The sequence below is a fragment of the Protobothrops mucrosquamatus genome, unplaced genomic scaffold, assembly GCF_001527695.2.
Source record: "Protobothrops mucrosquamatus isolate PMUCROS unplaced genomic scaffold, P.Mucros_1.0 scaffold381, whole genome shotgun sequence".
Lineage (NCBI taxonomy): Eukaryota > Metazoa > Chordata > Lepidosauria > Squamata > Viperidae > Protobothrops > Protobothrops mucrosquamatus.
The window spans coordinates 70,247-97,701 of NW_015386713.1; the positions used below are offsets into that span (position 1 = coordinate 70,247).

The following is a 27,455-nucleotide window of genomic DNA, read 5'->3' on the forward strand; positions in this document are numbered from 1 at the left end:
CTGCTCCCACGTTTGTCAAACGAGTCCATTCCCACGAAGCAATTACAGCTCAACCTCTCTGGAAAAAAAGGGTAATTTTACGTGGCAGATGAGGAGGAAAGTCAACACCTGCCACAGGACAGGTAAGGCTCCCCAATGCCCCCGGTGTCCATGCTGCAGTGGGAGACTCCCTTTCTCCCCAGGGACATGCTAATTCATTCAAGCAACCTACACTGCAAAGACAGAAGAGTTTTCTGTGTCTTGGTAAAAATGATTTGTTCGATCTCTTCGTATAAGTATCAAGATCTTAAGAGGTTTGTCCAAAGAAGCAACAGTAATGTAACTGAACAGAAGGTCTTCTAGAAACATTGGCTTCCCAGTGCATATTTTGGGGGGGGGGGGGAGACTCCATCCCTCTGTTGTGAACCTTTCAGCACACCAAGCTGTCCTTCAGCTTCTGCTGTCTCTCCTCTTGCGCTCTGCTAGCACAGAAGAACCTTCCCCAAAAGTTAGGGAACCGCCAGCCACCGCACACCTCACTTCTGCCCAGAGTGCCCTGGCCATCCATGTCGGAAGCCACCTGGGACCTTCCTTGCTGCTCAGCTGGAGATCACCTGGCCTGGGAGGGATCCGAGTCAGCCCCTGAAGGTGGGCTGTCAGAAAGTGCTCTCCAGCAAGCAGTGGCAGCCACAGCCCGTGGGACAGACTTCCTGGGTGCGGAACCATTCCATCATGTGGCTGGTGTGCCCTCCGTGGCCACAGGTCAGGCAGAAGTTGGAAGAGCCCCGCACGGCCACGTGGCAGATGGCACACTGGAAGGCAAAGCCTTTGCAGATGGCGCACTGAATGCCGCGCACTTCGCTTCGGCAGTAGCTGCAGAAGACGCCAAACTCTGCCAGGGGGAGCAAGAGAAGAGAGAGGGGTGATTGGAGGGGGGGGCCGCCATTGAGCCCATGTAAAACAACGGGATTAAGGCCAGTGGTGGGAGTCCCTTCCAAGCTCTCTTCTATTCTATTCTTAAACTGTGCGGCCCGTAGTCCTTAGAGACTAAAATGCCAGAGAGTGACAGAGCAAGAGGATTTGAGGCATTCATTCTGTAAAAATAGCTCTGATGGGTTAACCGACTGTTTCCGATGACTCCTCAGTGCTGCTGCGCAGAATCCAGCCACTTGCTGGAGTTTGTCCTCTAGCCCCTGATTCTCTTTCTGCCCCTTTGCTCTGGGCCGAGTCGGGCCAATGTGGTTTATTTAATAAAACCTGGTTAAAAGCCCCAGTGGAGCCCTACACAGGATCCCACTGCTCTTTGTTTCTGCTGAACCAAGGCCAGACTCCAAAATATATCCCACTGCACAAGCCTGGCAAGTACAGATGCCTCTGGGCTGGCCAATCTGAATTCTGGCTTTCTGAATGGAGCGCCAAAGGGAGGCTGCCGGAGACCCGGAGGCTTCAACTCACCGATTCCTTTATGGGGGTCGGGGGGGCAGGAAACAAACTTGAGGACTTCAGCACGTTTCTCTCGCAGCCCCCAGCGATACAGGATTTCTCCGTAGCACTTTTTAAAGTCGTCAAACTGCTGCGTGTTGGCCGGATCCAGGAGCCTGGCGAAAGAGATCCACAAACGGGCCTTTAGGTCCCTGACGGGGTTTCTGTGGCTACTCTTGCCGACCAGGTCTCTGTTTGCCCGGTTTCTGTCCTTCTGCACGAGTGAAGGAGCCTTAGCAGTTTTCTTTTCTGTGAACAAGCTTATGCAGGTAGTCCTCAACTTATAACAGTTCATTTAGTGACTGTTCAAAGTTAAATGGCATTGGAAAAAAAATTACTTATGGCCATTTTTCAGTTACAAACTTTATAGTTAATGCTTTTGCAGCATCCCCCAGCTCGAGTGATCAAAATTCACATGCCTGGCAACTGACTCACATTTATGACGGCTGGCTCAGGAATTCTGGGAGTTGAAGTCCATAGGTCATAAGCTTGCCATAGTTGCCCACCCCAGCGTAGAGAGTCCTCAAATCATGATGTTTGAAACTATAACTCTTTGCAACATCCCAAAGGGTGGGGTCCTTGGCCCCTTGACTCCACCCAGTCAGGAAGTAGATGGTGACTGGCCCCGCCCACCTTTTGTTCCTGTCATGCTGGTCTCTCTCTCGGTCCCGGGGATCAGCATACGCCAAGTTCCCAAGGCGAAAGTCGTCAGGCGAAGATTCGGTCCAGCCTAGCGTGTGTTCCATCTCTTTGCTGGCTACAAAAGTCAAAAGCTGATTAGCTGGTCTTAGTAAGGGGGGTACCAGCCAGAAGATCCCCCTTCCAGCCCAGCAGCAAACACACCAGGGCCAAAAGTCATGATCCTGCCCTTTTAGCACTTAGCCCAAATAAAGGGCTCAGCCTTAAAATAGGACATGTTTTTTTATGAAAACATACAAAAATAGAATCCTAGGGCTGGAAAAGACCGTGGAGGTCTTCTAGTCCAACCCCCTGCTCAAGCAGGAGACCCTATGCCATCCCAGATGGAGTTCTTTCTAAGAAAATGTTTCTAAGCAATTCTGGAGTGCATTTTAGGCAGACAGCAGGTGATCCTTACCTTTTCCTAACTCAGCAGATTGTTTTTTTTTTAAGTATTACTTGATGGCAGCAAGCATTTCTTCTGAAGAGTCTTTCTTGCTTCCAGGAATGGCTACCTACTAAGTGGCATGAAGTACATCTTTGTACTTTAGCAACTGTGGACAGATGTCCCTAATCAATTAATTGCTAGTGGCACTAATGAATCCTTTAGCTAATTTAATCTGGAACGCCTTTAAAGAGAACGCCATCTCTCCTTTTCAAAAATGCCAAACCTAGTTATAAAACAGAGGTACTCAAAGCACCTCTCGTGAAAGCCTACACAAGGGTTGTGAATCTTTGGGATGCCAAAAATCAGAAAGGTGAAGCCCTCCAGGGTGCTGCCAAGGTGGCAGATGTGTGCCTACCTATGTTCCAGCTGCTGGTGCTCAGTCCAGGGTCTGACATGCTGGAACAAGAGCCAGAGGAGGTAAAGCTGGGCTGTTGAGGGCAAAACGAGAGGGAATCACGTCAGAATGTCTCCCCAAAGGCCATGCTCTGGGCTGGGAGGGAAAAGAGCAAGAATGCAAGTCAGTTCGTACGTATCGACTGTGGCTGGAGGGGTGCTGAGGAGCCAGGCCTGCGAGGTTTGGGGTTCCCTGAGGTCTGGATTGAGTCTCAAAGACGCTGCACAGCATAGCCAAGGTCTGCACATCGTGGAGCTGGCAATAGTGGGCCAACCTGCAGAGGGAAAGAAGAAAGAAAACAGGCCTCAGCTAAGTTAAAGGTTAAAATCTGGGACAGAGAGGCTGACTTTTCTGATCTGCTGATGACAAAAGTAAACACAACTGCTAACCGTAAGAGTGGGCAAGAACGTTGCGTGCACTCGCACAGCAGCTTTCTATATGACCATATTTCAGCTCATATTCAGGGCAGGAAGGGAGATGGATCTAACTTGATTGCTCCTAAGAACAGGAAGGCTTGATATCTAAACCTCTCCTTATCTACCCATTGTCTGTCCATCCACCCACCCACCCACCCACCCACCCACCTACCTATCTCATTTATTTGCCACCCATCTTGCTCTGGGGCTATTCTGGGCAACTTCCATAAAACAGAAAACAATAATAAAAATGTAAACATAACACTGGTGATGGCTTCTACTACCACATTTCTCAGTGAATCTAAGTGTGGCCTCTTGGTTTAAGGGCACAATATTGTGGGGAAGAAAGGAAATAGCCGTCTCCTGTTATAACTAGTTACCATTAGAACTATAATAATCGGAATTCTTGTCCTCCTTACAGAGACTCCAGGAGCTGGCGGCCAAAAGGGTGCTGGGCCCAGGGGGTCTCCAAGTCTGGGTCAGCGTTGGGATCCAGGCAGAGATCAGTCGCCACCGTGGCCAGGGACCAAACCTGGAAGAGAAGGCCGGATCAGAGAGATGCTGTTATAGGTAAAAACCTCAGGCAACTCACGGCATATAACGATTCAGCAGCCAGACCACAATCCACCTAATTAATTAGGATTTCCCTCAAAGTAAAACCAGGATAAAAATGACCACGATGCTGTCTGTGCAAGCTCTCGATTGCTTTCCAGAGACAAACGGGGCACCTCGATCACTCTCTTTTGGGAGATGATCCTGCACGATCCAGAGGGCTCCGTCTCAAATGAGGTTCAGGAATCTCCTGGAGACCCGGCTGTTGTCCCAGGCCTCCCGGCAGGGTGATGGTTGAGCCTTGGTTGTTTGGGGGTTGGGTTACGCAAACCATTCATTCTCGCAACTGTTCAAAGTTACAACCAGTCCTCACACTTGCAACCATGGCAGCACCGCCAGCCACGCGATCAAAGCTGGGGGGATTGGCAATCAACAGGCGTTTACCACTGTTGATTGCCCTCCTGAGGTCCCGTGATCACCACTTGTGACCTTCCCAGCTGGCTTCCACTATGCAGTCAGTGGGGGGAGCTGGATTCACTTAACGACTGCAGCGTTTTACTTAAGAACCACAGCAAAAAAGAAAGGAAGTAAATGTTCTATCCATCTCTGTCCTCAAATACCTGAATCAGACGAGACCCTGGCAAAAGGAAGCTGGGGCGGGCGGGCAGGGGACACTCAGAAGAGCAAAAAAAACCCCACAACAACAGGGGCTGAAGGCTCTCTGTGGGAGGCAGGAGGGAGACATGAAGGAGAAGGGGTTTTTCTTTTAAACCATGGTCTCCTGTTTCGGTGACATTTCAAGATGGTCTCCGGAGAGCAGTGGTCCCCAACCTTTCTGGCTTTGTGGACTGGCGGGGGAGAGGGGGGCAGAGGAAATGGTTTTGTGCGAGTGGAAGGCGCGTGCGCTCGCAGCTCCGTTTTTGCGAGCGGCAGCGACTTGCAGGCATGCTTGAAGCTCCGTTTGTGGAGCTTCACACACGTGCGAGTCCCCGCCACCCGTGAAAACGGAGCTTCGCGCTCTTGCCTGCCTCTTGCGTGACCCAGTTCCCAATGGGCCGCAGCCTGGTGCTGGGCCACGGCTTGGGGACTCCGGCTGTAGAGTGACGGAGAAGGAGCAGCACCTGCAAGAGGTCTCGGCGTCCCACGGTCAAGGCTGAGGCTGCGTTCTTCTGGCAGGTCTCCTGAATATCCACCACATTTAGTCTGAAAGAGAAGAGGGGGGGCTGAAGGATGCACAGTTGTTTTCCTCTGCAAAAACCCCCAGCTGCCAGGTGGAAAAGCTTAATTTCCCAGCACCTAGTCTGGGAAAGAAAAACAAAACCATCTTAGGGGAGTGCTTGCATTAAGCATTAAGGTGCTGACATGTGCAAACAACCAGATCCACATCTGTAGAGTTCAAGCTAATGACTTTATTATATTCTGCCTATTATATGGCATCTCCCCCGTTTGGCAGCCTTCTCTTGGGAATAATTGCATGAGGCTCCAAGCAACAGGGAGGGAAGATCTGTCCTGGACCTCTTCTGGCTGGGCAAGGTCTCAAGGCTACTTCTCAGCTTGAGACTTCTTCCCTCCCTGCCTGCCTGCCTGCCTGGGTGTTTCCCTCCAGGTCTTGTGCATTCCACATTGCATAACAGAGCACCTTAGTTGGATTTACACAACTAAATATTTAGGGCTTAACAAGGCTGTGTGAAACCAGTCAATACGGTTTGTAAATAGCCTTTTCGGACTTGCTGTTTTGAGCGAGTCCAGACAATTCTGGTTTAATGCAAGGTACCTCATGGCTTACATCATGTGTACACCCTATCAGTAACATCAGGAACCGCCGGGCAAGCCATTTCTGGAAAATTTGTAACAAACTGAGAAGGAGAGAGGATTTCAGTTAAGGATGGGCAAGATGTGCCAATCCAAGGAGAGCGCATTCTGGGGAACTCTGTGGTGCTCCGTTATTCCCCGGGCCTTCCCTTTCTGGGGGCTGTGGGGAGCTGTAAGAAGTCAATCTTCCGAGCAGAAGCCAAATGCTTTGTCCTCAGGTAGATAAATTCTTTGCACCCCTAAATTTCAGAAGACAGGTCCTCTGTCATCACCCTCCTCTTCCCACTAGGATGAGGTGGCTGTGCCTGCCTCCCTCCAACACAACACAACTAGCACCTAGGCTTATATACCGCTTCACAGAGCTTTACAGCTCTCTCTAAGCGGTCAGCCTATCACCCCGAACAATCTGGGTCCTCATTTTACCGACCTCGGAAGGATGGAAGGCTGAGTCAGCCTTGAGCCAGTCAGGATCGAACTCCTGGCAGTGGACAGTAAGTCAGTCTGCAATGCTGCTTTCTCACCACTGGGCCATCATGGTGCTAGGCAAATTGCACAGGTACTCACGTATACATCTCCCCCAATGATTTATGCACGGGGAGCAGGCAGGAGATGTCCTGAATGATGACTTTGCCAGCTGCTTTGATGGGCCGGCTGCTGGCCTCGGTCCCCTCACGTTTGCTCTTCCATCTCCTGGACTTCTGCAAGAGGAGAGACCTCTGTCAGGGATGGGGAGGGTGGAGAGCAGCCCAAATGCAACATCTTCGAGGGCAGGAAAGCTTTGAGAGTGGGGGAATCTCTCCAGACTCTGCCCTAGTGAACCAAACAACAGCAGCTGCTATACTAAGGCTTCAGAAAAGGCAGTCAGGACAAGAGCAGCAACAGAGGGAAGGGCTGTGGTATTTGGGGGAGGGAGGAGGCCTACAGAAGGGAGCCAAAGCAGGAACACAGGGACCTTAAACCGAGTCACATCACAGTCCAGTTAGCGGCAGGTTGCCGAAGATGGGTTTTTCACAAACACCAAAACAATCGGGACTGATCCTTCTCCAGGCAAAGCATGTGCTGCACCATCAAGCCTACATCCTTCCCCAGAAGGACCAAGAGCATCTCTGGATAGACTGCAGGAAAGGATAACCTTCCAGTTGCCAAAGGTGGGTTTGTCCAGGTTTGCACATAATGCAACCTTTCCTGACTTGGAATATTTAACTGTGCAGGGATTGTAACTCCTAGTGAGCAGGAAAAGGCTGTTCTATTGCGTGCATTAGACAGGAGGAAGTCCCAAATCAGAATTCTACAGACATTTCTGCACACCCTCCTCACTTCATTTGCCTTAGGACAGCTCAGCTTCAAGGTGTCCCAAAAGTGCTTTTTTCTAGAAGGCAACAGTCAGATCTGCCATCATAACCGCTTCAGCCCTGCTTTGCTTTGATGGCCCCCTGCCATAAAAAAGGGCGGGGAAATAGGGAAGGGGGGATGACAGGAAACAGAAGTGCCAGCCAGAGACAACGGATGTGGGAACGGAATACAAGCACCCACCAAAGAGGCACCACATTTGAGAACTGTTACCAAAACACCTAGTTTGACTATCGTTAGACATTTTCAAGATGACCAAGCGGGGGGGTGGGGGGGAAGATCCTGGGAGAAGGGAAAATCACCAGGTTTACACAGGAAGATTCAGATCTGGCTTTGCTTATGCTGTAACCACTTGGCTTTAGTAAAAGCCATTTGGCTACAAATTGGAGTCAAGGATCTTTCTTTCCTAAATGCCCAGGCCAGGAGAGGCCTGATACATCTGGACTTCCTTGTGGTTTTTTTTTTCCTCTTCTCTGAAAACATTTCACTTCTCATCCAAGAAGCTTCTTCGGTTCTAACTAACTTCCATTCCCCCACCAGTTAGTTAGAACTGAAGAACTTCTTGGATGAGAAGCAAAATATTAAAAAAAAAAAAAAAGAACCAAGAAAGTCGCCCCTCAGCAGGCGTCGCTAAACCAGCCAGAGTGTTGGGAGACACGTGTCATCGGCTGTGGGCTTACCCTCTCCTTGTAGTAGAAGGAACTGATGGAGACCTGCTCCTTTTCACTACGCGTGGGACTCCCGCCGTACAGCCGCAGGTTGCCAGGGTTCTCTGTGCGGATCTTCATGGGCGTGATGAGGCCGCTGTGGTAGGCCGAGAGGGCTGACAAGGATCTGAAACAGAGGGGAAGACGTTGGGTCGTTCTCCAGCCAGATGCCCCTTCTTTGCAGCAAAGAGCTGTGGAGCATCTTGACCGCACAGAACACCGCAAACATTCAGACACCAAATGTCCACCCAGCGTATGACTTTCCTCGGCAGAGTATTTCAGCCTTTCCCACGCTGAGGTCCTCCATGTGGATCAGAGGCGGTTTCCAACTAGGCCAGGGGTAGGCAGCCTTGGCTCTTTTATGACTCGTGGACTTCAACTCCCAGAATTCCTGAGCCAGAGGAATTCTGGGAGTTGAAGTCCACGAGTCATAAAAGAGCCAAGGTTGCCTACCCCTGAACTAGGCTAACAGCTAGCCTGAAATATTATGCCATTACATCCACCAGCGCTGTTCTCTTTTGTGGCTATTCTCAGAGTGAAGACTCGCCCATTACAAATAATTCTTGACTTACCACCATAATGGAGTCCAGAATTCATTAATGCTAGTTGTTAAGCGGATTACTATGTGACCACGATTGATTTCACAACCTTTTTTGTGGTGGTTACAGTAATTGCTGGTTTCCAGCAAAAACTGCCATAAATCACGCTCATGTGAATACAGGAGGTAGCAAACACCCCCAAATGTAGGTTGGTTGCCGAGTGCCCCAATGCAACCACAGGACTGGGGGGGGGGGAGGGGTTGGCTATCAAAAATTCAAATCTGAGTCGTGAGAAGCCAACGGTTGCTAAGTGACTGGTTGTAACTACCTTACCCATTTCACTGTTGGGAGAGTCTTTGGGGCAGGAAACTGTTCTTTACAAAGGGAAGAAAAAATTCCTCAGGGCATTTCTGGCAAGAATGGGGTAGTTTTCAAATTTCCCAACGCACAGCTGCTATGTCAAATTTCCCAAGGCACAGATGCTTTTGCAATGGCAGTCAATTGTTTCTGAAGGCCAAGGCTGCGGGCTGCGAAGGGCAATTCCTTTTTATGTCGCACGGTCTTCGCTAATGGGTCGAAATTTAACTTCGCTATTTTATCTCGCTCGCTCCGCGTAAAAGCTCCTGACTTACACATGCCATCCAAGGCTCTGGATTTTGTACAATTGCCAGAGAAAGTTTTGACAAGAGTTAGGGTTGCTGCATTTATTTCCTAGATTAGCTTTGGGAAGTCCTGGGGGGGGGTGGGGGAAAGGGTTAGGTTTTTATTATAGATTTAGATGTATATATATATGTATGATTTTTTTTTTTAAGGAGGTGCCCGGTGATACCCCAACTGCACTGACGGGATGATTGAGGGAGAAAGGGAAGTAGGAAAGAGGGAGGAAGGAGGAGTGGTGGTAAGATAAGGAGGAGGAAGGTGTAGGTAGGTGAAGAGGGGTGCGGGAGGGGGACACCGGACATCTCTGTGAATGTATTGTTTGATGTTGATTTCTTTTTGGCTGATATTGTGATAAAAGGTTTGTTTTTGTTTTTTTAATGAAAAATTAATAAAAAATTTATTTAAAAAAAAAAAAAAAAAGAGTTAGGGTTGCAAATCCAGTCGCATCTTTTCTGACGAACCAATTTTATTAAAAAAAACCACAAGGTTTCTTAAAGCTTATGCCTTTTAGTGAAATTGCTTAATCTGAAAAGATGCATCTGGACTCCTTCACTGAAGTCAGTTCTGCCTTCTTGCAGCTGGGAAGATCTGGGGAGGCCACGGTTTGCCCAGGCTTGCCACTTACCGCGGGGTTGGTTCGGTAGGCGAGACCGTGCGGTGCATCGTCATCGGCCTGGTGAAGTAGACCAGGTACCCTGAAACAATCGAGAGAAGCCCACCCTGAGAAGCTGCCCTTGGATGGAAAGAGAGGCCCCAACAGCCATTAATCCCTGTGCAAATTCTGGGATGTTCAGAATCTATGATTCATTCATTATTTTAAAGGACCCAGGTCTGCTCACCAACCGTACAGGTAGTTCTCGATTTAGAACAGTAACTGTGCCTGGCAATTACAGTCGTACGTCACGACCACTGTAAAGTAGGGCCTAAGCTGATGATCTTTTTTTGGGGGGGGGGGAGGTTGTTAAACCAATGCAACACACCCGTAGTTTGGCTGTGTGCCGGTTTTCACCGGAACTGGAAGGAAATGTCAGATTCCAGCAAAGCCATCATAAATCAAAATCATTTGATTGTAGGACACCGCAAATTTCTGCAAATTTGGGCCAGTGGCCAAATGTCCAGATTGTGATCATGTGACCATGAGGGGAGGAATGTTGGAAGTTGAAACCAGGCCATAATTCCTTTTTTTTGGGGGGGGGGGTGTTGTTTCCATTGTAACTTCAAACAATTGCATAACCCCCTGGTCATGTAGTATCTCCAAGCATAAGCAGAGTTGGAGCAGATCTGTATGACCTGGGAATTCCAGAGTTGCTACCAGACTGAGGGGGAGGGGGGGAATATCCCAGAAAATGGTGCTGGCCAAACATTCGGAGCCGTGGTGGTGCAATGGTTAGAATGCAGTGTGGCAGGCTAATTCTGCCGACGATCAGCAGTTCGATCCTGACCGGCTCAAAGTTGACTCAGCCTTCCACCCTTTTGAGCTTGGTAAAATGAGGACCTAGAGTGTTGGGGGGGGGGGAAATAGTAATACTAACTCTGTAAACCATTCAGAGGGGGCTGTAAAGCACCGTGAAGCGGTATATAAGTCTAAGTGCTCTTGCTATTTCTGTAAGACTGCCAAAATAACTACGAGATGCAGTAATCAGAATTCAGCTTGGCTCAGGGATGCCTGTATTTTGTGGAAGACGACAAGTTAGTTTCTGGGTTCCTGAACGTGTAGCATTAGAGCGACCGCTGGTTGTACAGAAGCTGTAACAAACTAGCAGTGGACAGTCCCTCTTTCTGACGGCCCAGAGGAGACAGGACATCTGGCCACTGTCCTCCACTTTCCCACCCTCCTAGAGTTCAGGTTCAACTCACCTGCCCCACAGAACCTCGCTCCAGAGGTTCGTGGAAATGGAATATTGGAATCCTGGTAGGAGCCGTAGGCGTTGGAGACCCTCGGAAAGGTTGGCAACGGCGGCGTTACAGAATTTGGGAGCGCATAGGGGTCGCTGGAGGAGGTGTCCTCCTGGTTCTGAAAAGACACGGAATGAAGACCCTTGGGGGACCTTTCTCCCCACTTCACAGCAACCGCTTCTCACAAAGACCACCCTGGACATCGAACCAGGAATGGGCAGCATGTGGGTTGTGTACGCCTCCCTAATCCCATCTCTGCACCTACACAATCCAGAACACAACCCTTGACAGCCAGTTTGATCTAGGCATCAGGAGACAGTGAGTTCTAGTCCCTCCTTAGGCGTGAAAAGCCGGCTGGCTGACTCTGGGCCAATCACCAGGAGGCTGGGAGTTCTAGTCTCACCTTAGGCGTGAAAAACCAGCTGGCTGGCTGACTCTGGGCCAATCACCAGGAGGCTGGGAGTTCCCGTCCTGCCTTAGCCGTGAAAGCCGGCTGGGTGGCTTAGAGCCAGTCACTCTGTCTCAGCCCCACCCACCTCACAGGGTTTTTGTTGTGGGGAAAACAGGTGGAGGAAAGTTTGTTGGACATGTTCGCCACCTTGAGTTATTTGTAAAAATAATAAAACCAGGATACAAATAAATAATTATGATGTCAGAGCCCATTTCTTTGTTGGGCGGGGGGCGCGCGGTTCTGTTCCTTTCGGATTCTTTCTGTGGGTTCTGTCATTCTCCTGGGGGGAGGCTCCAGGGAATGCATCTTTTCTCCTTGTTGCTTAGCTGCAATGTATCCCCTCTGCCTTTCCTATCTGCTTGCCCTTTGAACTGTTTCCCCTTGATGCCAACCTGGGGTGAGAAAGGAATGTGCCTCCGGCCGGTGGGAAGACCCAACAATGTCTTCACAACTTTGGGAATGGAGTCTTATCAGCCTCGTTCCCACAGAGGACTTAGCACCTGGGGATTGGCCCGTTTGAACTGACCGGATGAACTGTTGGGGTGGGGTTTGCTGGATGCTCCTTTAACCTATTGATCTGAGCGGGAAACCCTCAGATCCTGCCTTCTATGCCTGCTGTCAGCTTCTCCTAATAAAAGTTCCTTTTGGGATGGAAATGTTCCAAGAGTCCTGCTTTCTTGGGATGAGGTTTTGAAGCGGGTCCTTACATATGTCAAGTGGTATGTTGAAGTAGTACCTCCCACCCCCTCCATTGACCATTTAAAGTTTAAAACAAGAGTGTCAAGCCTTTGTGAGGCTTAACGCATTTATTTTGGGTACCAGGAAATGCCTGTCCGGAACTTTCTCTGCCCTTTTAAGAACCACAAGGACTCCTTCCATTTTTCCAGGGCCAGAATTAAATTTGGGATTGATACAGGCAGGCCACATTTGGGGGCAAAATGGACACACATTTCCTACCACAACAGCCTCCAGGCAGGACACCAGCTGGCGTAGACATGGCTCCAGGCAGCACTGATTGCGTTTCACTTTCTGCATGGAAGTGTCCTTCAAGATCTGAAAGAGATGCAGATGTGGGTTGAGTTGTTTTCCGAGCCTACACACCACAATTTAAAGCTGTAGAACTGTCAGGGATGGGCAATTAATTTCCCCAAAGGGCCACATGAGGAGGCCACACGCTGCAGGCCCCATCGGTCAAGGAATTCCAGTGGGCGGGTTCAGGAGAAGGACCTTCTCTGCTGTGGCTCCTTCCCTTTGGAACACCTGGCCCGAGATGAGACTGGCTCCCATCCTTCCATTCTTCCGCAGAAGCCTGCAAACCTGGCTCTGCTGGATGGCCTGGGGCCCTAACCGGGGAGAACCACAGTGGGGAAGGTTGTTGAATAAAGGGGCAATCCCACCTCCCCCCCCCCCACACACATCCTGTTCCCTCCCTCCCCAACTTTTAACTATATTTTATTTTGATTGGGATTTCTATTTTTATCCTTTTAAAGATATTTGTTAGGATTTTAATGTTTTAATGGTGGAAGTCATCCAGAGTCGCTTACTACAAAATGAATGGCATACAAACTAAATAGATAGATAGATAGATAGATAGATAGATAGATAGATAGATAGATGGATGGATGGATGGATGGATGGATGGATGGATGGATGGATGGATGGATGGATGGATGGATGGATGGATGGATGGATGGATGGATGGAGATGGAGGCAGATGAGAAACTGGGACGGTTGTGGAGTCGTTCAGAGTCATTCACTACAAGATGGACAGCAGATAGATAGATAGATAGATAGATAGATAGATAGATAGATAGATAGATAGATAGATGACATAAAATGCAGCAGGCAGACAAAACAGATGCTTGCTGATAATGAGACCTTTGCCCCTGGCATATGCCTCCCCCTCTCCAGCTCCTGCTAACAACATTCTCTCGGGAAAGCCGTTTAGGCACAGACCTACTTTCAACAACTTGGCCTTCATGGTGGAAGGGATCGTGGTCTGGTTGACAAACTGGAAAGAGGGGGCAGCGTTGTTAGGATACTGGGCAGGGAACATCACCAACATCTTCACCCGGTGGTTGCTGCAGTGCACCGAGACTGTGCAGCTCCGATTGACGGCGTCCATCTGCCAGAGCCAAGCAGGAAAGAAAGGTTAGGACAGCCTAACTTGGGCTCCACACTGCCGAAGGTGCCCCTGGCAATGCAAACCGGTCCCATACGAAGCTAAGGAGGCCAGATGTTGTCCTGAAGGATGAAGTCAGATACGTGTGGATGCCTTTGAGAAAGAAAAATATATTTTGGCGCGATGCCTTGAGCCGTTTGGGGGAACCGTTTTTAGCAGCCATAAACGAAGCACAGTGACCACCAAAAACAGTCCAAAAGGGCAAGGGCTACAAGCAGATGTGGCTGAGATCAAAAATCCAAGTTGGTGGCAAGGAGGTCATAAAATGAGGCAAGATTCACTTCACAGATGTCTTACTTAACCACAGAAATTTTGGGCTCAATTGCGGTCGTAAGTGGAGGACCACCTGTATTCTGGACAGGCCCTGGATTAGCGGAACTGCAACCCAAACTGTTTGGGTCAATCCAGGTTTTGGCCAAGGAAAATCCAGGGAAGTCCTAGGGGGGCACCTATGGCAAGTCTGGGTCTCCTGCTGCCCTGTGCCCACCCAAAGGGCCACCGTGTGCTGCCAAGCCTTGCTTTGCCCTACTGCTTTCTACCACAGAACACCCCCCCCTGCAGAAGACATCTACAGCCCAAGGGCCAAAAAGCGTCCTCCAGACCCATGCCCAGTGCAAGCACCTACGTCTCAATAAAAGAGAGCATTTATTGCTCAGGGTTGAACTGTGGATTCCTTGGTGTTCTCACAGCTTGGTGGTTTTTTTGGCAGACCTTTCATTACCCAACGTGGTAACATCTTCAGTGCTAGAAGGGAGTGGGCTTTGCCCTCTCTTTACCCTGGAGATTAACACCAAGGTTAAGATTAGAGCAGCAATCAAGAAGTAAACCATAAACCCCAGTGAAGGAACTACCAACTCAGACAATCCAACAGTAAACAGCAGCCTGATCAAGGAACCACCAAAAACACTCCCACGGACACTGACAGGACAAGTCAGTTGTATATAAACAGAAAGCAAGCCCCACTCTCTTCAAGCACGGATCGTTCCCTAGCTGGGTAATGAAACGTCTGCAAGGAAAAACACCAAGCTCAGAGAGTACCATGGACAGCACCTATCCCTCCGCCTCTGAACGGACAGCCACAATGAAGGAAAAACGGGAAAGACAAGGGAAAAGGCGAGAGATCTCCAGGAATTAACAGGCAATTCCGAAATCTTGTGTTCTATCCAGTAGCCAGATAAAAGTTGTCTTCTCACCTCCATATTTACGTTGCGGATTTGCACGTTGATCAGAGAGAACTCCTGTTGTAAGGTCTGAGGCAGCCCCAGCTGGTCTAGCTTCTTTCCCACCAGGAAGATTTTCTGGGAATCTTCTTTGAAAACTGTCAGAGAGAGAGAGAGAGAGAGAGAGAGAGAGAGAGAGAAGAATTTTTAGTCTTAGGCAGCGATGGTGCGAACAAGGTCCCTCTTTTTTTAAATGTGAAATCCATGTAGAATCCAAAGATTTCACACCCCCTCCCTAAAGTGAACTGATCATTCCCCACCCCTAAAAGATACTCACTTTCCTCCTGCCCGTGGGTGAAGTTCTGCTGGGGCTCGGTGTCTTGGACCGGCAGGGCCTTGTCCGCCTCTGGCAGAAGGGAAATCCCATCAATCAGCTCCTCCACCCCCTCCAGGAGTTCACTGGAGCATAACTGGAACAAGAGGCAGCAAAGGTAGCGGAATGCAGCCAAGCCAAGCCAACGGTTAGCCAACACAACGTACGGGAAGGAGGGAGGGGCAAACAGCCTGACCCAGCTCAGGTGCCAGGAAGGAAGGAAGGAAGGACAGATCCTGTGGTTTAGGGCCCTATACTGGTAGTCCTCAACTTACAACAGCTGGTTTAGTGACCATTCAAAGTTACAACATCACTGAAAAACGTGAGCATTTTTCACGCTTAGAAGCCTTGCAGCATCCCCATATGATCATAGGATCAAAATTCAGACGCTTGGCAGCCGATTCATATTTATGACGGTTGCGGTCGTGTGATCCCCTTTTGCAACCTTCCAAATGCTTAGGACCTACCCGCTGTAGCTGACAATCCACTCGCCACATCCGAAGGGTCTGATCTCGAGACCAGGTGACCAGCTGATAGTCCTTTGACCCTTCAAGGAAGAGAGGAGACGCCTGTCATACGGGACTTAGGTCACGTGATCCCCTTTTGTGACCTTTGGACAAGCAAAGTCACTGGGGAAGCCAAACTCACTTAACAACCAGTTTACTGTCTTAGCAACTGTTAACGATCCACTTAAGGACTGTGGTAAGAAAGGCCATACATTCCTCACTTAGCAACATACATTTTGGGCTCAACTGTAGTCGTAGGTCAAGGACTTCCTGTAAAGGTTTAAATAAGAGATTGTACCGCAGACAAGGCCAACGTTTGTGGGTAAACTGACGCATTAAGATCAATAGTTTATTTAGCATCTGAGCACTCCAGAGATTCTTACAAGACCAGCCTGCTTTGCACCTGTAAAAAGAAAAACCGACAGCTTTTCTCATCATTTCTGGGTGTGCCACGCACGCCGAGCCAATGGGCTCCACCAGGCTAAGAACTTGAGCAGCTGCTGCTTACAGATTCTCAGCTCAACATTTCAGACAGAGGAAAATCTCTGCCTTTATCGGTGGGTGACATAAGAATAATCAAAAAAGAGCCTGCTTATAATCCCGGCATGCAAAATCATTAGACATTATCTATCAGCTTTTGGATAATGTGTTGTGGGATTTCAAACATACTACGCTGGAAGATTGGAACTGTTGCGCTGTGCAGGTAGTCCTTGACGTACGACCACAATTGAGCCCGGAATTTATGTTGCTAAGCAAGACGGTTAAGTGAGTTTTGCTCCATGAATCACCCCCCTAGCCCCCTCCACCCCCACCCCCACCCCCACCCAGTCCCCGGTCACACACCTTCCTTCTGTTTCCTCCACTGGAATTCTAGCACAACGTCGTCATGTCCCACAAAGGTGTGAACTGGTGTGTTGAGGTCGCAGACATCCCACAGGAGGAGGCTGTTCTCTCTTCGAAGTTGGGGCACCATCACCGTCACCAGCCCATTGCTGAAAGGCTAGAAACGGGGAAGGAGGAAGGTTATCGGCTCACCTGCGCTTCGCTTTTCAAGGTGGTCTACAGTTGCACAGGTCTGCTGGGCAGAAGGGAGCATGTGGGCGAATACAGGTGTCCCAGGATCATGTTGCAGGATCCAATCTGGGCCGGTCACCAGGACCTCCACCCCTCCCCTTCCAGTGAGGGCACCATGTAACTGCCACCTCCCTCCAGCAGCTCCTGGCCCAAAAACACCTAGTTCACAGGTAGGCAACCTTGGCTCTTTTATGACTCATGGACTTCAACTCCCAGAATTCCTGAGTCAGCATGGCTGGCTCAGGAATTCTGGGAGTTGAAGTCCATGAGTCATAAAAGAGCCGAGGTTGCCTACCCCTGACCTAGTTGCTCTCTTCGGAGAGAGGGGCCATCATGCCCCCCCCCTGTGGGCGAGCGAGACCCACAGCCGGCCTTTCTGCTCCACCTGGGCTCCACGGAGGCTCTCCTTACCGTATATCTGGCTTTCCAGACCGGAACCTGACAGGCCAAAATGTTGAGGTATTTCCGGGGCTGTCGGTAGTCCCAGAACTTCGACAAAAGAGAGAAAAGGCCACTCAAGATGAAAGATGCTTAACCGGCGTTAACAGAAATAGGCCAGGATGTCCCTGCAAACCCCCCGAGGCCAGCCCAGCCAACCCAGTCCCACCGACTTACCCTGACGGAATTGTCCTGACTGGAGGTGGCCAAAATGTTTTCATTGTCTGGGTGCCAATCCAGGCCGTGGATTTTAGAGAGGTGGGCTGCCAGATACTCCACAGCAGTGCTTGGTTTCTGAAAGCAGAGGGGAAGGTTTTGTGGGACAGTTTCCAGAAGAGGCCACAGCAATCCCACCGAGATGTCCCAGGCCGTCTTCTGGAAGCTTCTTAGCTTCTCCTCCGCAGCAAATTCCAGGGCGCAGAACCACAGGACGTTGTTCCGTCCTGTGCCGTGTGTTAACGAAGAGCAAGTCTTGCAAAGTGTATGGGAAAACGAGGTGGAGAGTTAAGAACTTGACTTCTATTACTAAGCAAAAAATTAAGCCAGACAACACGTTGGTGGTTAAGCACGAATGAACTGTAATAATAGAAAATTAATAAAATACTTTAAAAATAAAAAGACTTACGAAGTATATAAAGGCCTTTCAAGAGAGGATCTCAGTCGCAAGAGACACATGAATGCTAATTAGCACTACCACCTGGATTCACACAACACCACAACTCCCACTTCAACAGATGGGAGAAGCTGAAATGCAAGTGGAATTGCAAGACAACCTGGAGGCGCAAAGCAGGAAGTACCAGCGCTTGCATTCCTTACAGGTACAACGTAGAGACTATGGCCCAGGGTTCAAGCTTTCCAAACAGCAAGATCCAGGAAGTCATGTGGAAAAACTGGGTTATTTCTGTGCTGCAAGAATCAAATGAATTTTCCCAGTAATGGTAGGATGACGAAATTCTCCTACTGAGGGACAAGTTGTTTCCTGCACAGGGTATGTTAAGGGACAGAACCTCCCAGAGGATATCTGCACCATATTCTTTCCACTAAATCTTAATGCTCTTTGTTTGATTTGGGGAGACTGTATTGTGTGAACCCAGTCACTGTGGTTTGTCTAATAACCCATAAGCTATCATTTATCATTGTTATTTACCGCAAACCGTGGATGCAATGTAATGCTTGTGAAGTAGGCTTCAGAGAGCAAAAGGCTCTAAGCAGCTTGCAATGTCCACTGTCCCCTCCCCCCCCACGCACACACACACACAAACACAATCCTTAGACAGAAGCAAGGGAAAGGAAAAGAAACGAGGACTCACCCTTTTGTCCCAAATGCGCACATTCCCATCATGGCTTGTTGCCAAGCAGTTGGCATTTTTCTTATTCCATTTTACCTGGGAGGCTCCAGCTGCAGAAGGAGCAGAAGACTAGGAGTCAACAAACACCTTCCAGAAAGAAACAAGGTCACTGCAACAGAGCTAAACCACTCCGGCTCATTCAAACCACAGTAGGGTTTGGGGCTCTGCTAGCACCAGAGGGTTAGTGTAGACCAGGGGTAGGCAACCTTGGCTCTTTTATGACTCGTGGACTTCAACTCCCAGAATTCCTGAGCCAGCATGGCTGGCTCAGGAATTCTGGGAGTTGAAGTCCACAAAAGAGCCAAGGTTGCCTACCCCTGGTGTAGACGTAAGACGTTTCCAAGAAAGGAATGGACCCCCGAGTTATAACATGAAGTGCTGCAGGGGAATCAACTCATGCGGCTTTTGTAAGCTGTCACAGGATGGTGACAACTCCAAGCAACCTTCTCACTGTCTTGCCCTCCTGTCTGCCATGACGGACGTTTGGCCTCCAGGAGTAAGGAAAAGACTTTATGTTCTAGCTAGAATTACTTGTCTACCACATTCCAGAGGACTTATAAATCAAGTGCTGCCATGGGCTACCAGCTAATTTACACAAGAAACAAGGTATTCCCAGTACTTCTCCAAAGCACCAGAGGGCAGGACGAATAGGTGGAAGTAATAGGTGGAAGCTTGTTATAAAGAGATCTAACGTAGAAGGAGAAATTTCCAGACAGTGAGAACACTTGATGGAATAGTTTGCATCCTGGATTGCTCCATCATTGGAGGTTTCCAAAAATAGCTTGGACAACCATTTGACCGGGATGGTATAAGGTCTCCTGCCTTGTGCAGGGGGCTGGACTAAAGACCTTCAAGTTCCCTTCTAGCCCTATGATTCCATGCTCTATGTACCGCTCATGAGTGGCGTATCCAGCACCCTTATGTATTCAGACACCACCTGCAAACACGGGCAGTCTGCTTCTCCCTACCACCGTGTCCTGTTATTATGATCCTACAGTTGTAAATGAGACCATCGCAACTTGGAGGAAGGAAAGGGCGGCAATGGAAATATTCAGAACAAAAGATTTGACACGGGGTTTCACAGTGCCTGGGAGAAGACACAAATGATGCTCTGTGGGGGTCAAGCCCACGATGTGTGCAGAAGCCCCATGAAAGGCAAGCCGTGAGGATTTCCAACCAGGCTAGTCATCCATTGGTACTTACCAACAGCAGAGAGAGAGACAGTAGGTTTTCGGGTGTCTCTGAAACACAACAATGCTGCCATAAGAACATACAGCTTAACGACGCTCTCCTAAACTCCCACCACCCACTAATTAGAATTCGGTGCATACGTTGCTTTGAAACCCAAGGGGGGGGTTTTACTTTCATAGCATATGCACTGGATTAAAATAAATCCACCTACAGAGATCACCCTTGCTATTTCTGCGTGAGTCACCCATCAAGGCAGACCCTGCTTGAAAAGAGGCGTGCCTGACGCTGTGATTCACGCACCAGGTGCAGCAGGCACCACTCCTTAAGAGACGAGACGTCTTCCTATTGACTTGCACCAGAGTCACAACAAAACCATTTGCGTGTGGTTTGCGCGGCCAGCCTGGCACATATTGCAGAGATTGAGCAGGGAACTTGCTTTTTGGGCTCCATACAAGACATATGACAAAATTTGGGTCAAAGGGCTTGGAAGCAACTGGGTCCAGCAATGACATTATTCCAGTACGTGCCAGAAGCCTGCCTTCAGCGGCTTAAGGGTCATCATGCCAGAAAGGAACACAGGTGGTCCTCGGCTTACAACCATTTATTGAGCAACCGTCCAAAGTTACCCTGAAAAAAGTGACTTACGACGGATGCTCACACTAGCAACTGTTGCAGCATCCCCAAGTCACGTGACCAAAATTCAGGTGCTTTGGTAACTGGCACCTTATTTAAGAGGGTTGCCGCATCTTGGGGTCGTGTGATCGCCATCGGCCACTTTCCCAACAAGCAAAGTCAAGGGGGGAAACTGGATTTGCTTAGTGACTGCGACTCACTTAACCACCATGGCAAAAGGGTAGTAGAATCAGGGGCGATTCGCTTAACAATCCCCTCGCTTAAAAATGGAACTTCGGGTCCCGAGTGTAGTCATAAGTTGAGAACAACCTGTAATTCAGTTTCGCAGAATTCTCCCTCACCTCATCTACACACACACACACACAGACAGACATACACAAACACACAAAACATGGGTGGAAATTCAACTCCTCTTTGCACCATAGCACAGGCAAAGCCCACTCCCTAAGCTATAATAAGAGAAGACAATATTAATAATACCCTAAATATTTTGAAGAGCTCCACTCAAAAACAGCAGCAGCTGCCACGGGTGCCCTACAGCAAGGGTCTTCAAACTTGGTCCTTTTATGACTTGTGGACTTCAACTCCCAGAATTCCTCAGCCAGGCACGCGTGCCTGGCTGAGGAATTCTGGGAGTTGAAGTCCACAAGTCATAAAAGGACCAAGTTTGAAGACCCCTGCCCTACAGGAACATCCATTCTCCCCCAAAATACTTAGTGGCTATGTCTGTCTTCTTACAGGCCACCAAAACTCTTACTTGATGTCCCAGATGTAGATGTACGTGTCAACTGAACTGGTAACCAGTAGATCTGACTCAAACACCGCCCAGTCCAAATCACTAGAAAAAGCAGAGGAAAAAAAAGAGAAAATAAATCTATCAGGGGTGGGCAACTATGCCCCTCTTTACAAGCTATGGACTTCAGCTCCCACAATTCCTGAGACAGCACAAGCATAGCAATTCCTGAGCATGGCTGGTGCAGGGATTCTGGGAGCTGAAGTCCACTGGTCATAAAGGGGCCTTATTCCTTTGTGGAAGGTAAAGTGAACTTGACAGAAGGTAGAGGGGTAGAAGGTCCCTTCTGTTATTCTATGTTCTATGTTCAGCCCTGAAACAGATCAACAGGAGAGCTCAACGGGGGCAGCTTATAATGACAAGGCTTTGTGCAGTCACTTCCCATCACCTTCTGCGCTGTCAGGAAAAGCCATACCAGCATTTTGCAAGAAAATGGAAATTTGCCCTGTTTGGCTTCTCTTTTCCTAGGCTGCTCTTTTTGCACAGGGCTTCATGAAGGACTATAACATTTTTTTTAAAAAAAACCACCAACTATGCATTCTGTGCTTCCTACATCGATTCATTCTGGAGCGTGGTTTCGACAAGGCAGATTTCTGGGAGGAACCAGCAACATTTTTCAGAGATTATCGGAAGAGGAGTTTTGTTCTAGTAAAAACACCGCAAAACAGCTGGCCCTACTACGGAGTCCAGCGTCTGCCAATCCAGTGCTCTTGAGCAGCGGTAAGCAGAAGGTATTTTGGTAGTTCTCTGAGATGTATAGCGGAGTGGCTAGGGAGCTGAAGTCCACGGATCTTCAAGTAGCCAAGGTTGAGAAATTCTGGCCTGGCCTCCACTGAAGACAACACAGACTTGTAGCTCAGAGACTACGAAGCTAAACTCTTTCGATATATTCCTGTCCCTGCTAGGGATGTGCTGCGAACAAGAAGGGGCAGCAGGAGGGCTGATAGAAAGGAGCACTGCCGCTGCATTACTGGCTCAAAAAGCCCTGGGCTCCCTGGGGCAGCCCTACCTGATGACACGGGTGTGTCCCTGCAAGGAAGTGCCAATTTCCCCGTTGCCGTCCTTCCACTTATACAGGTCCACCCGTTGGTTGCTCTGAAATTAGACAGAAAACATCAGGAGCCGCAAACAAAACCACAGACTCATTTTCCAAAGCATGAAGATGTGTGGACTTCATTTCCCAGAATTCCCCAGACAGCACTGGAGAATTCCGGGAATTGAAGTCACACACCTGCAAGCTCTTAAGGTTGAGAAACGATGTTCAAGAATGGGAGCATTCCTTTAGCTTTTAAAAAAAGGGTCCTGCTCAAAATCCTATCCCCAAGAGAAATATGCTCCCCGATACTTGGGCTAGAAAGTTTCCCCACACGCTCACTTACTGAGGGTCTCAAAGGAGTTCTCTTAAGGGGAGACATCTTTCCATCTCCCATGTTAAATGTTCAGAAATAGCCAAACAAAGCCCGATGTTGTTGTTTTACAGCTGAACTCTAATTCATATAATTTTTTTCAAATTTGTAATGGCTCAAAAGTTTATTATTGTTTTGTTTCTTAGGACACAAATTATTCTGAAATGTGTTAGCTGCGATATATAAAGTATAAAAATATGAGGTACACCAAAGCAAGAAGCAACTGTTGCCCACAAGCAGGTATTATTAGATTTTTATCCCATCTTTTTATATAGAATACTCCTGCCCATTTTCTCAACAACAACCCTGTGAGGTGGGTAGGGTTGAGAGAGAGGGATTGCCCCAGAGTCACACAGCAGGCTTTCATGTCTAAGACTTAGAACTCACCGTCCCTTGGCTTCTAGCCCAGCTCCTACACCACTACACCAAAGTGGTTCTATTAAGATAAATTTAATTTTGATTCAATTAAAAATGTATTTCAATTAAATCATAATAATCACTAAACTAATAATTTTAATTAAATTAAAATTAAAAATTGTATCTATTAAGATATATTAAGAAAGGATGTTATCTTAAGTCTCACATATCCAAGAAGTGTAAATATTGTAGGAGTGGGCAAGTGAATCTCAGCCTGGGGCACTTTTTCTGACCAAAACGTTTGTTAAAAGATATAAGCTTTTATGAGCTTCCAAAGCTTATACTTTTTCATAAAATATATGGGTCAGAATAGGTGCAACCTGGCTCCTTCTGCTTATATGAGCCAGTTTTGTCTAGTGGTTAAGGCACCTAGGCTAGAAACTGGGAGAATGTGAGTTCTAGTCCTACCTTAGGTATGAAAGCCAGATGGGTGACTTTGAGCCAGTAGCTCAATCCAACTCACCTCACAGGGTTGTCGTTGAGGGGGCAAATAAGAGGAGGAACATGTGTGGGATATGTTTGCCGGCTTGAGTTATTTGTGAAAACAATAAAGATGGGATGCAAACAAAAATAAGTAAACATCCCAAATGTGGACGAGATATCCATGCGGCAGCTTCTACAGAATATAAATGTAGAACAAGGGAACGTGATTTTGTGCGTTTGAGAAGATGTTTTACATTGTTCTTGGGCCCTAATGGGTGAGGAAGCTGGAACACTTGAGAAGCACCATCCCATTAACTACTAGAGTCCCCCTGGGAAGGAACACCCCCCCACCCACCCCAGAACTTACCGATGCCGCAAAGTAATAGGCGTGGCTCTCGTGGGGATTCCACTGCACGGCCCCAATGTCCCACTTGCTCTGGCGGGAAATCTTGCGATGGCCGTCGGCGGGTGCATCCAGGTTAACAATGTAGAGGAAGCGGCGCCTGGAAAAAAGCCCACAAACACAGGAAGGAATCTTACTACAGTAGATCCAAAGTAATTCACTGCCGTGACCGGGAGGGAAACTCCGATCCTCAGCTACAGGTAGTCCTCAAGGTATGATTGTAACTGAGGCTGGGATTAGGGCCGTAAGCCGTGCTGCCATGTTTCCCCAGTGGAGAATATAGGTAGCTTATGTTGGGTTCTTGGTGTTCTCTTGGTTGTTTTCCTGCAGATATTTCATTACCAGCTAACGTCATCAGGTTTGCTGGCTGTTTATATGCAGGAGCTTGTCCTGATTTGGGTGTAACTTCTTTCCTGATGGTTCAGGACCCTAATCAAAAATCAAGAAGCACGCCTCAACGAAGGCCAGCAGGGCAAGCTGTTACATATAAACAAGGAGATTCATACAGGTGAAATTACCTAGCTTGGTTCTCCAGGGAAACAAGTTAGTTCAGAGAACACCCAAGTCCCAAAGGATTCTATTTTGTAGGTAGCACTCTTCTGAAGTTCTTTTGACTTTAGTGGAGGAGATTCTTTCGAAAGAAAGAAAGGTATGTAGGCTGCTGTGTAACTCTCTTAGGAATATCAAAATCTAGGTTAACTCTGTTTTTATAAGGACATTAAAATGGTACTGGGGAGTAGCCACGTCAGACTAGGCTTCTGATGAATAGTGACACATTAACAGCTTATGCCTTATGGCATAATATATGTATTTGACTTTTTAAGTGCCACAAGACTTGTTTTTCTGGAAATGCTTTATTTGTAAAAGCCTGGAATGAACATCAGGAAAGGGGATAAGAGTCGTTGAGTTTGATCCTGATTTACTCATAGTTAAAGTAAACCCACAGAAATCAGAAGGCCTCAACTTAATCAAGGTTACTGGCTACTTCGCAATGAAAGCAATAACCATGGTATCCTGAAGCAACAATTTCTCATAGGGCCCCCTGGGGGCTCTAGGATTGGGGACCCCTCTATTAGGGTCATGGAGTCTGATTTTGGATCTCTCTTCATTAAGTTCTGCTTGTGTTTCAATCTCCTTTTCCTCCACCTCACTAAGGAGACAACATTCTGGGAAATGGGAAAAGCCACCCTGGGCAAGATTTCCTTCTTCCCTCTGTACCTATCAGCACGTACCATCCCAGGTGTTGCCAACAGGAACCGCAAGGTTTTAGCACTCACCCAGAAAGTACTGCATGCTGCCCAAGACAGTCTACTGACATTGCTGTTGCCTGTGAAAATAAGAGAGAAATGAATTCCCTCAGCTTATAAATAATACATGAAAAGTAGCAAAAATGCGACTGACTATATAAATGTGTAGTGTTATTGACAACGATACGAAAAAGGGTTGACGTTGCCTTCCTTCAGACTGTAAACAATACATCTGATCATCAGGGACAACACGCTATTAAATCAGCCTATTTGATGGGAGGATATGAGGCTAAACCAGGGGTAGGCAACCTTGGCTCTTTTATGACTCGTGGAATCATGCGGTCACTAAGTGAATCTGGCTCCCCCCCCCATTGACTTTGCTTGGCTGGAAAGATTACAAATGGTGATCACATGACCCAGGGACAGTGCAACTGTCATAAATACATGCCAGTTGCCAAGTGCCCAAATTTTGTTCATATAACCATGCGGATGCGTCACAAGTGTGAGAACAGGTCATAAGGCACTTTTTTCCGGGATGCCATTAAATGAATGGTTGTAAGTCGAGGCCTACCTGTACAAAAATAGCCGTGCCTGTACCTGCACAAAACCAGGTGCACAACCTCACACACACATCCCAATCAACAACCACTAAAGAGGGAGACAAACTCCTTCAACAGTGTTCCCACTCTTAAACCCCTCAGGTGGCGCAAAAGAATTTTATGCTCAGCAACAAAGCAGTTGATTGCTAAGCATTAGATCAGAGCTGGTATTTCTCTCAAGGGCATGGGACTGATGAAATGGTAGCTAGATTTACATATGGTTAAATTACGGTTATTAAACATACCCATTTTTGTGATATGCAAAAACCACAAATGAGCAGGAAGGCTGCATTTAAAACTAGCCAGGCTTAGTCTAATTTGCATACACATTACAACTAATAAGTCCTGTAAGTCTCCTGGGTATCGTGTGTCTATGCTGTCAGCAAGAAAACTGGAAAATAAAGGATTTAATCAAACTGAATACATTCAGCTATAACAATGTACAGATTCCGTCTGCCCAGAATAATGGTAGTGTTATCCTTCCTTATGGATTTCTGGCCAGTATGAGCAATATTATTTTTTTTAGAACATTTACTTTTCAACTTGCCATCATGATCTTTTGAAGGAAACAGAGGCAGGAGTGATGGTAATTACCATTTCATGCCACTAGCACCCAGCATTCAAAGACCCTTAAAGAGAGAGTTTATACCTCATGTCTCAGTATATTTCTCAAAGGAACAATATAGAAACCTAATTCATATACCATGCTAAACCACATTTTGATTTGTTCCCTGTGAAAGCTTGTAAATAATAGAACATACAACTTAGCATAACTGTGACTTCAGCCTATGCATGTTCACATATCAGACTATATGACAATTTGTTCCCTAGATCAGAATTGGCTGCGTTTATTCATTATACTAAACCACACATCTGATTTTATTAGCTAGAAAAGTTGGTTCACGTAAAACGTAAAGAGCCAAGGTGCAATGTGCAAATCCAGCCAATAAATACCTTCCCTGATGTCTGATTTATAGGCATGTGTTTATGAAGATATTATACATCTAGATATCTGTATACATTACTACGGATTATTTTAACTATTAACCTTAATCAGCAGTGACAAACACTAGCTATTAAAGACTTATGAATACCTCATATTACAAATCTGTTTTGTAGACAAGGCCTTAGTTTGTAAGAAACTTTAATTAGAGCATAATTGGATAGGAACAATCTACAATGTGGGAGAAGGAATATAAAGAACTATCAAAATATCTTTAAAACAAGACTTTGTTTTACACATATTTTACACATGTAACCCTAGTTTTACACCTGCATTCTATCTAATTTGTTGTTAATGTTGTTTTAATTAGCACATTTTGTAAGCCTCTCAGACTCCGCTGGAATGGAAAAAGCTATCAGCATCAGCAAAGATTTAATTTTCAATTCGATTCACAGTCTGGGCTTGGCAAAAACCTTCAAGTCCTAACCGAGGACCTAAGAGCTGTTAAGCCTTAACAGTTTAAGGTAACGTCTCAGTATATTATAGGCAGTTCCAACTAAAGTGTTGGGTTTTTTTTGCAAAGTTGTTACTGTTGTGGTTATTATTGCCTTAGTCGAGAAAAAACAGTCACAACAGTGGCTCCTCCCCTCCCGTTGCTGGGGACGATGGGAGCTGTAGTCCAACGCGCCCGAAGGGTGCTGAGGCGAGCCCCGGGCAAGTGGGCGCCGGGCAGCGTCCCTTCGTGCGACGATACGAAGGCGCCCAAGGGGGAGGCGCGGCAGGGATGCCTCCCACCCCGAGCGCCGAGGGACGGGGAGGGACGAGAGGGAACGCTGCAGGCAGGCAGGCAGGCCGCCCGTGGAACGGGCCCCGCGCGGCCCCGAAAGCGGCCCCGGCTACCTGCGAGTCCCGGAACTCCACCACCACATTCTCGCTGCTCCAGCGCGCGGCCAT

The 27,455-nt window shown here is 47.8% G+C and overlaps 1 protein-coding gene across 2 annotated transcripts; it reads right to left on the reverse strand.

The window, feature by feature from the left end:
• On the reverse strand, positions 1-27,455 carry WDR59 (WD repeat domain 59). Of its 2 annotated transcripts, none has more exons than XM_015815880.1 (26): positions 27,402-27,455; positions 24,990-25,039; positions 23,677-23,812; positions 22,073-22,158; positions 21,028-21,108; positions 19,650-19,687; positions 18,408-18,496; positions 17,275-17,391; positions 17,071-17,148; positions 16,429-16,585; positions 15,547-15,626; positions 15,044-15,176; positions 14,740-14,864; positions 13,325-13,489; positions 12,322-12,417; positions 10,875-11,031; positions 9,643-9,712; positions 7,792-7,945; positions 6,326-6,459; positions 5,071-5,152; positions 3,817-3,929; positions 3,117-3,255; positions 2,943-3,015; positions 2,095-2,218; positions 1,435-1,577; positions 1-871 (listed from the first exon to the last, which is right to left on the reverse strand). In XM_015815880.1, exons 1-26 carry the CDS (start codon positions 27,453-27,455, stop codon positions 636-638), a joined length of 2,910 nt encoding a protein of 969 aa, XP_015671366.1. In that variant the 3' UTR covers positions 1-635. The 2 variants fall into 2 exon arrangements, with proteins under 2 accessions (XP_015671366.1, XP_029139956.1); XM_029284123.1 differs by having other exon boundaries at positions 6,326-6,477; positions 7,768-7,945.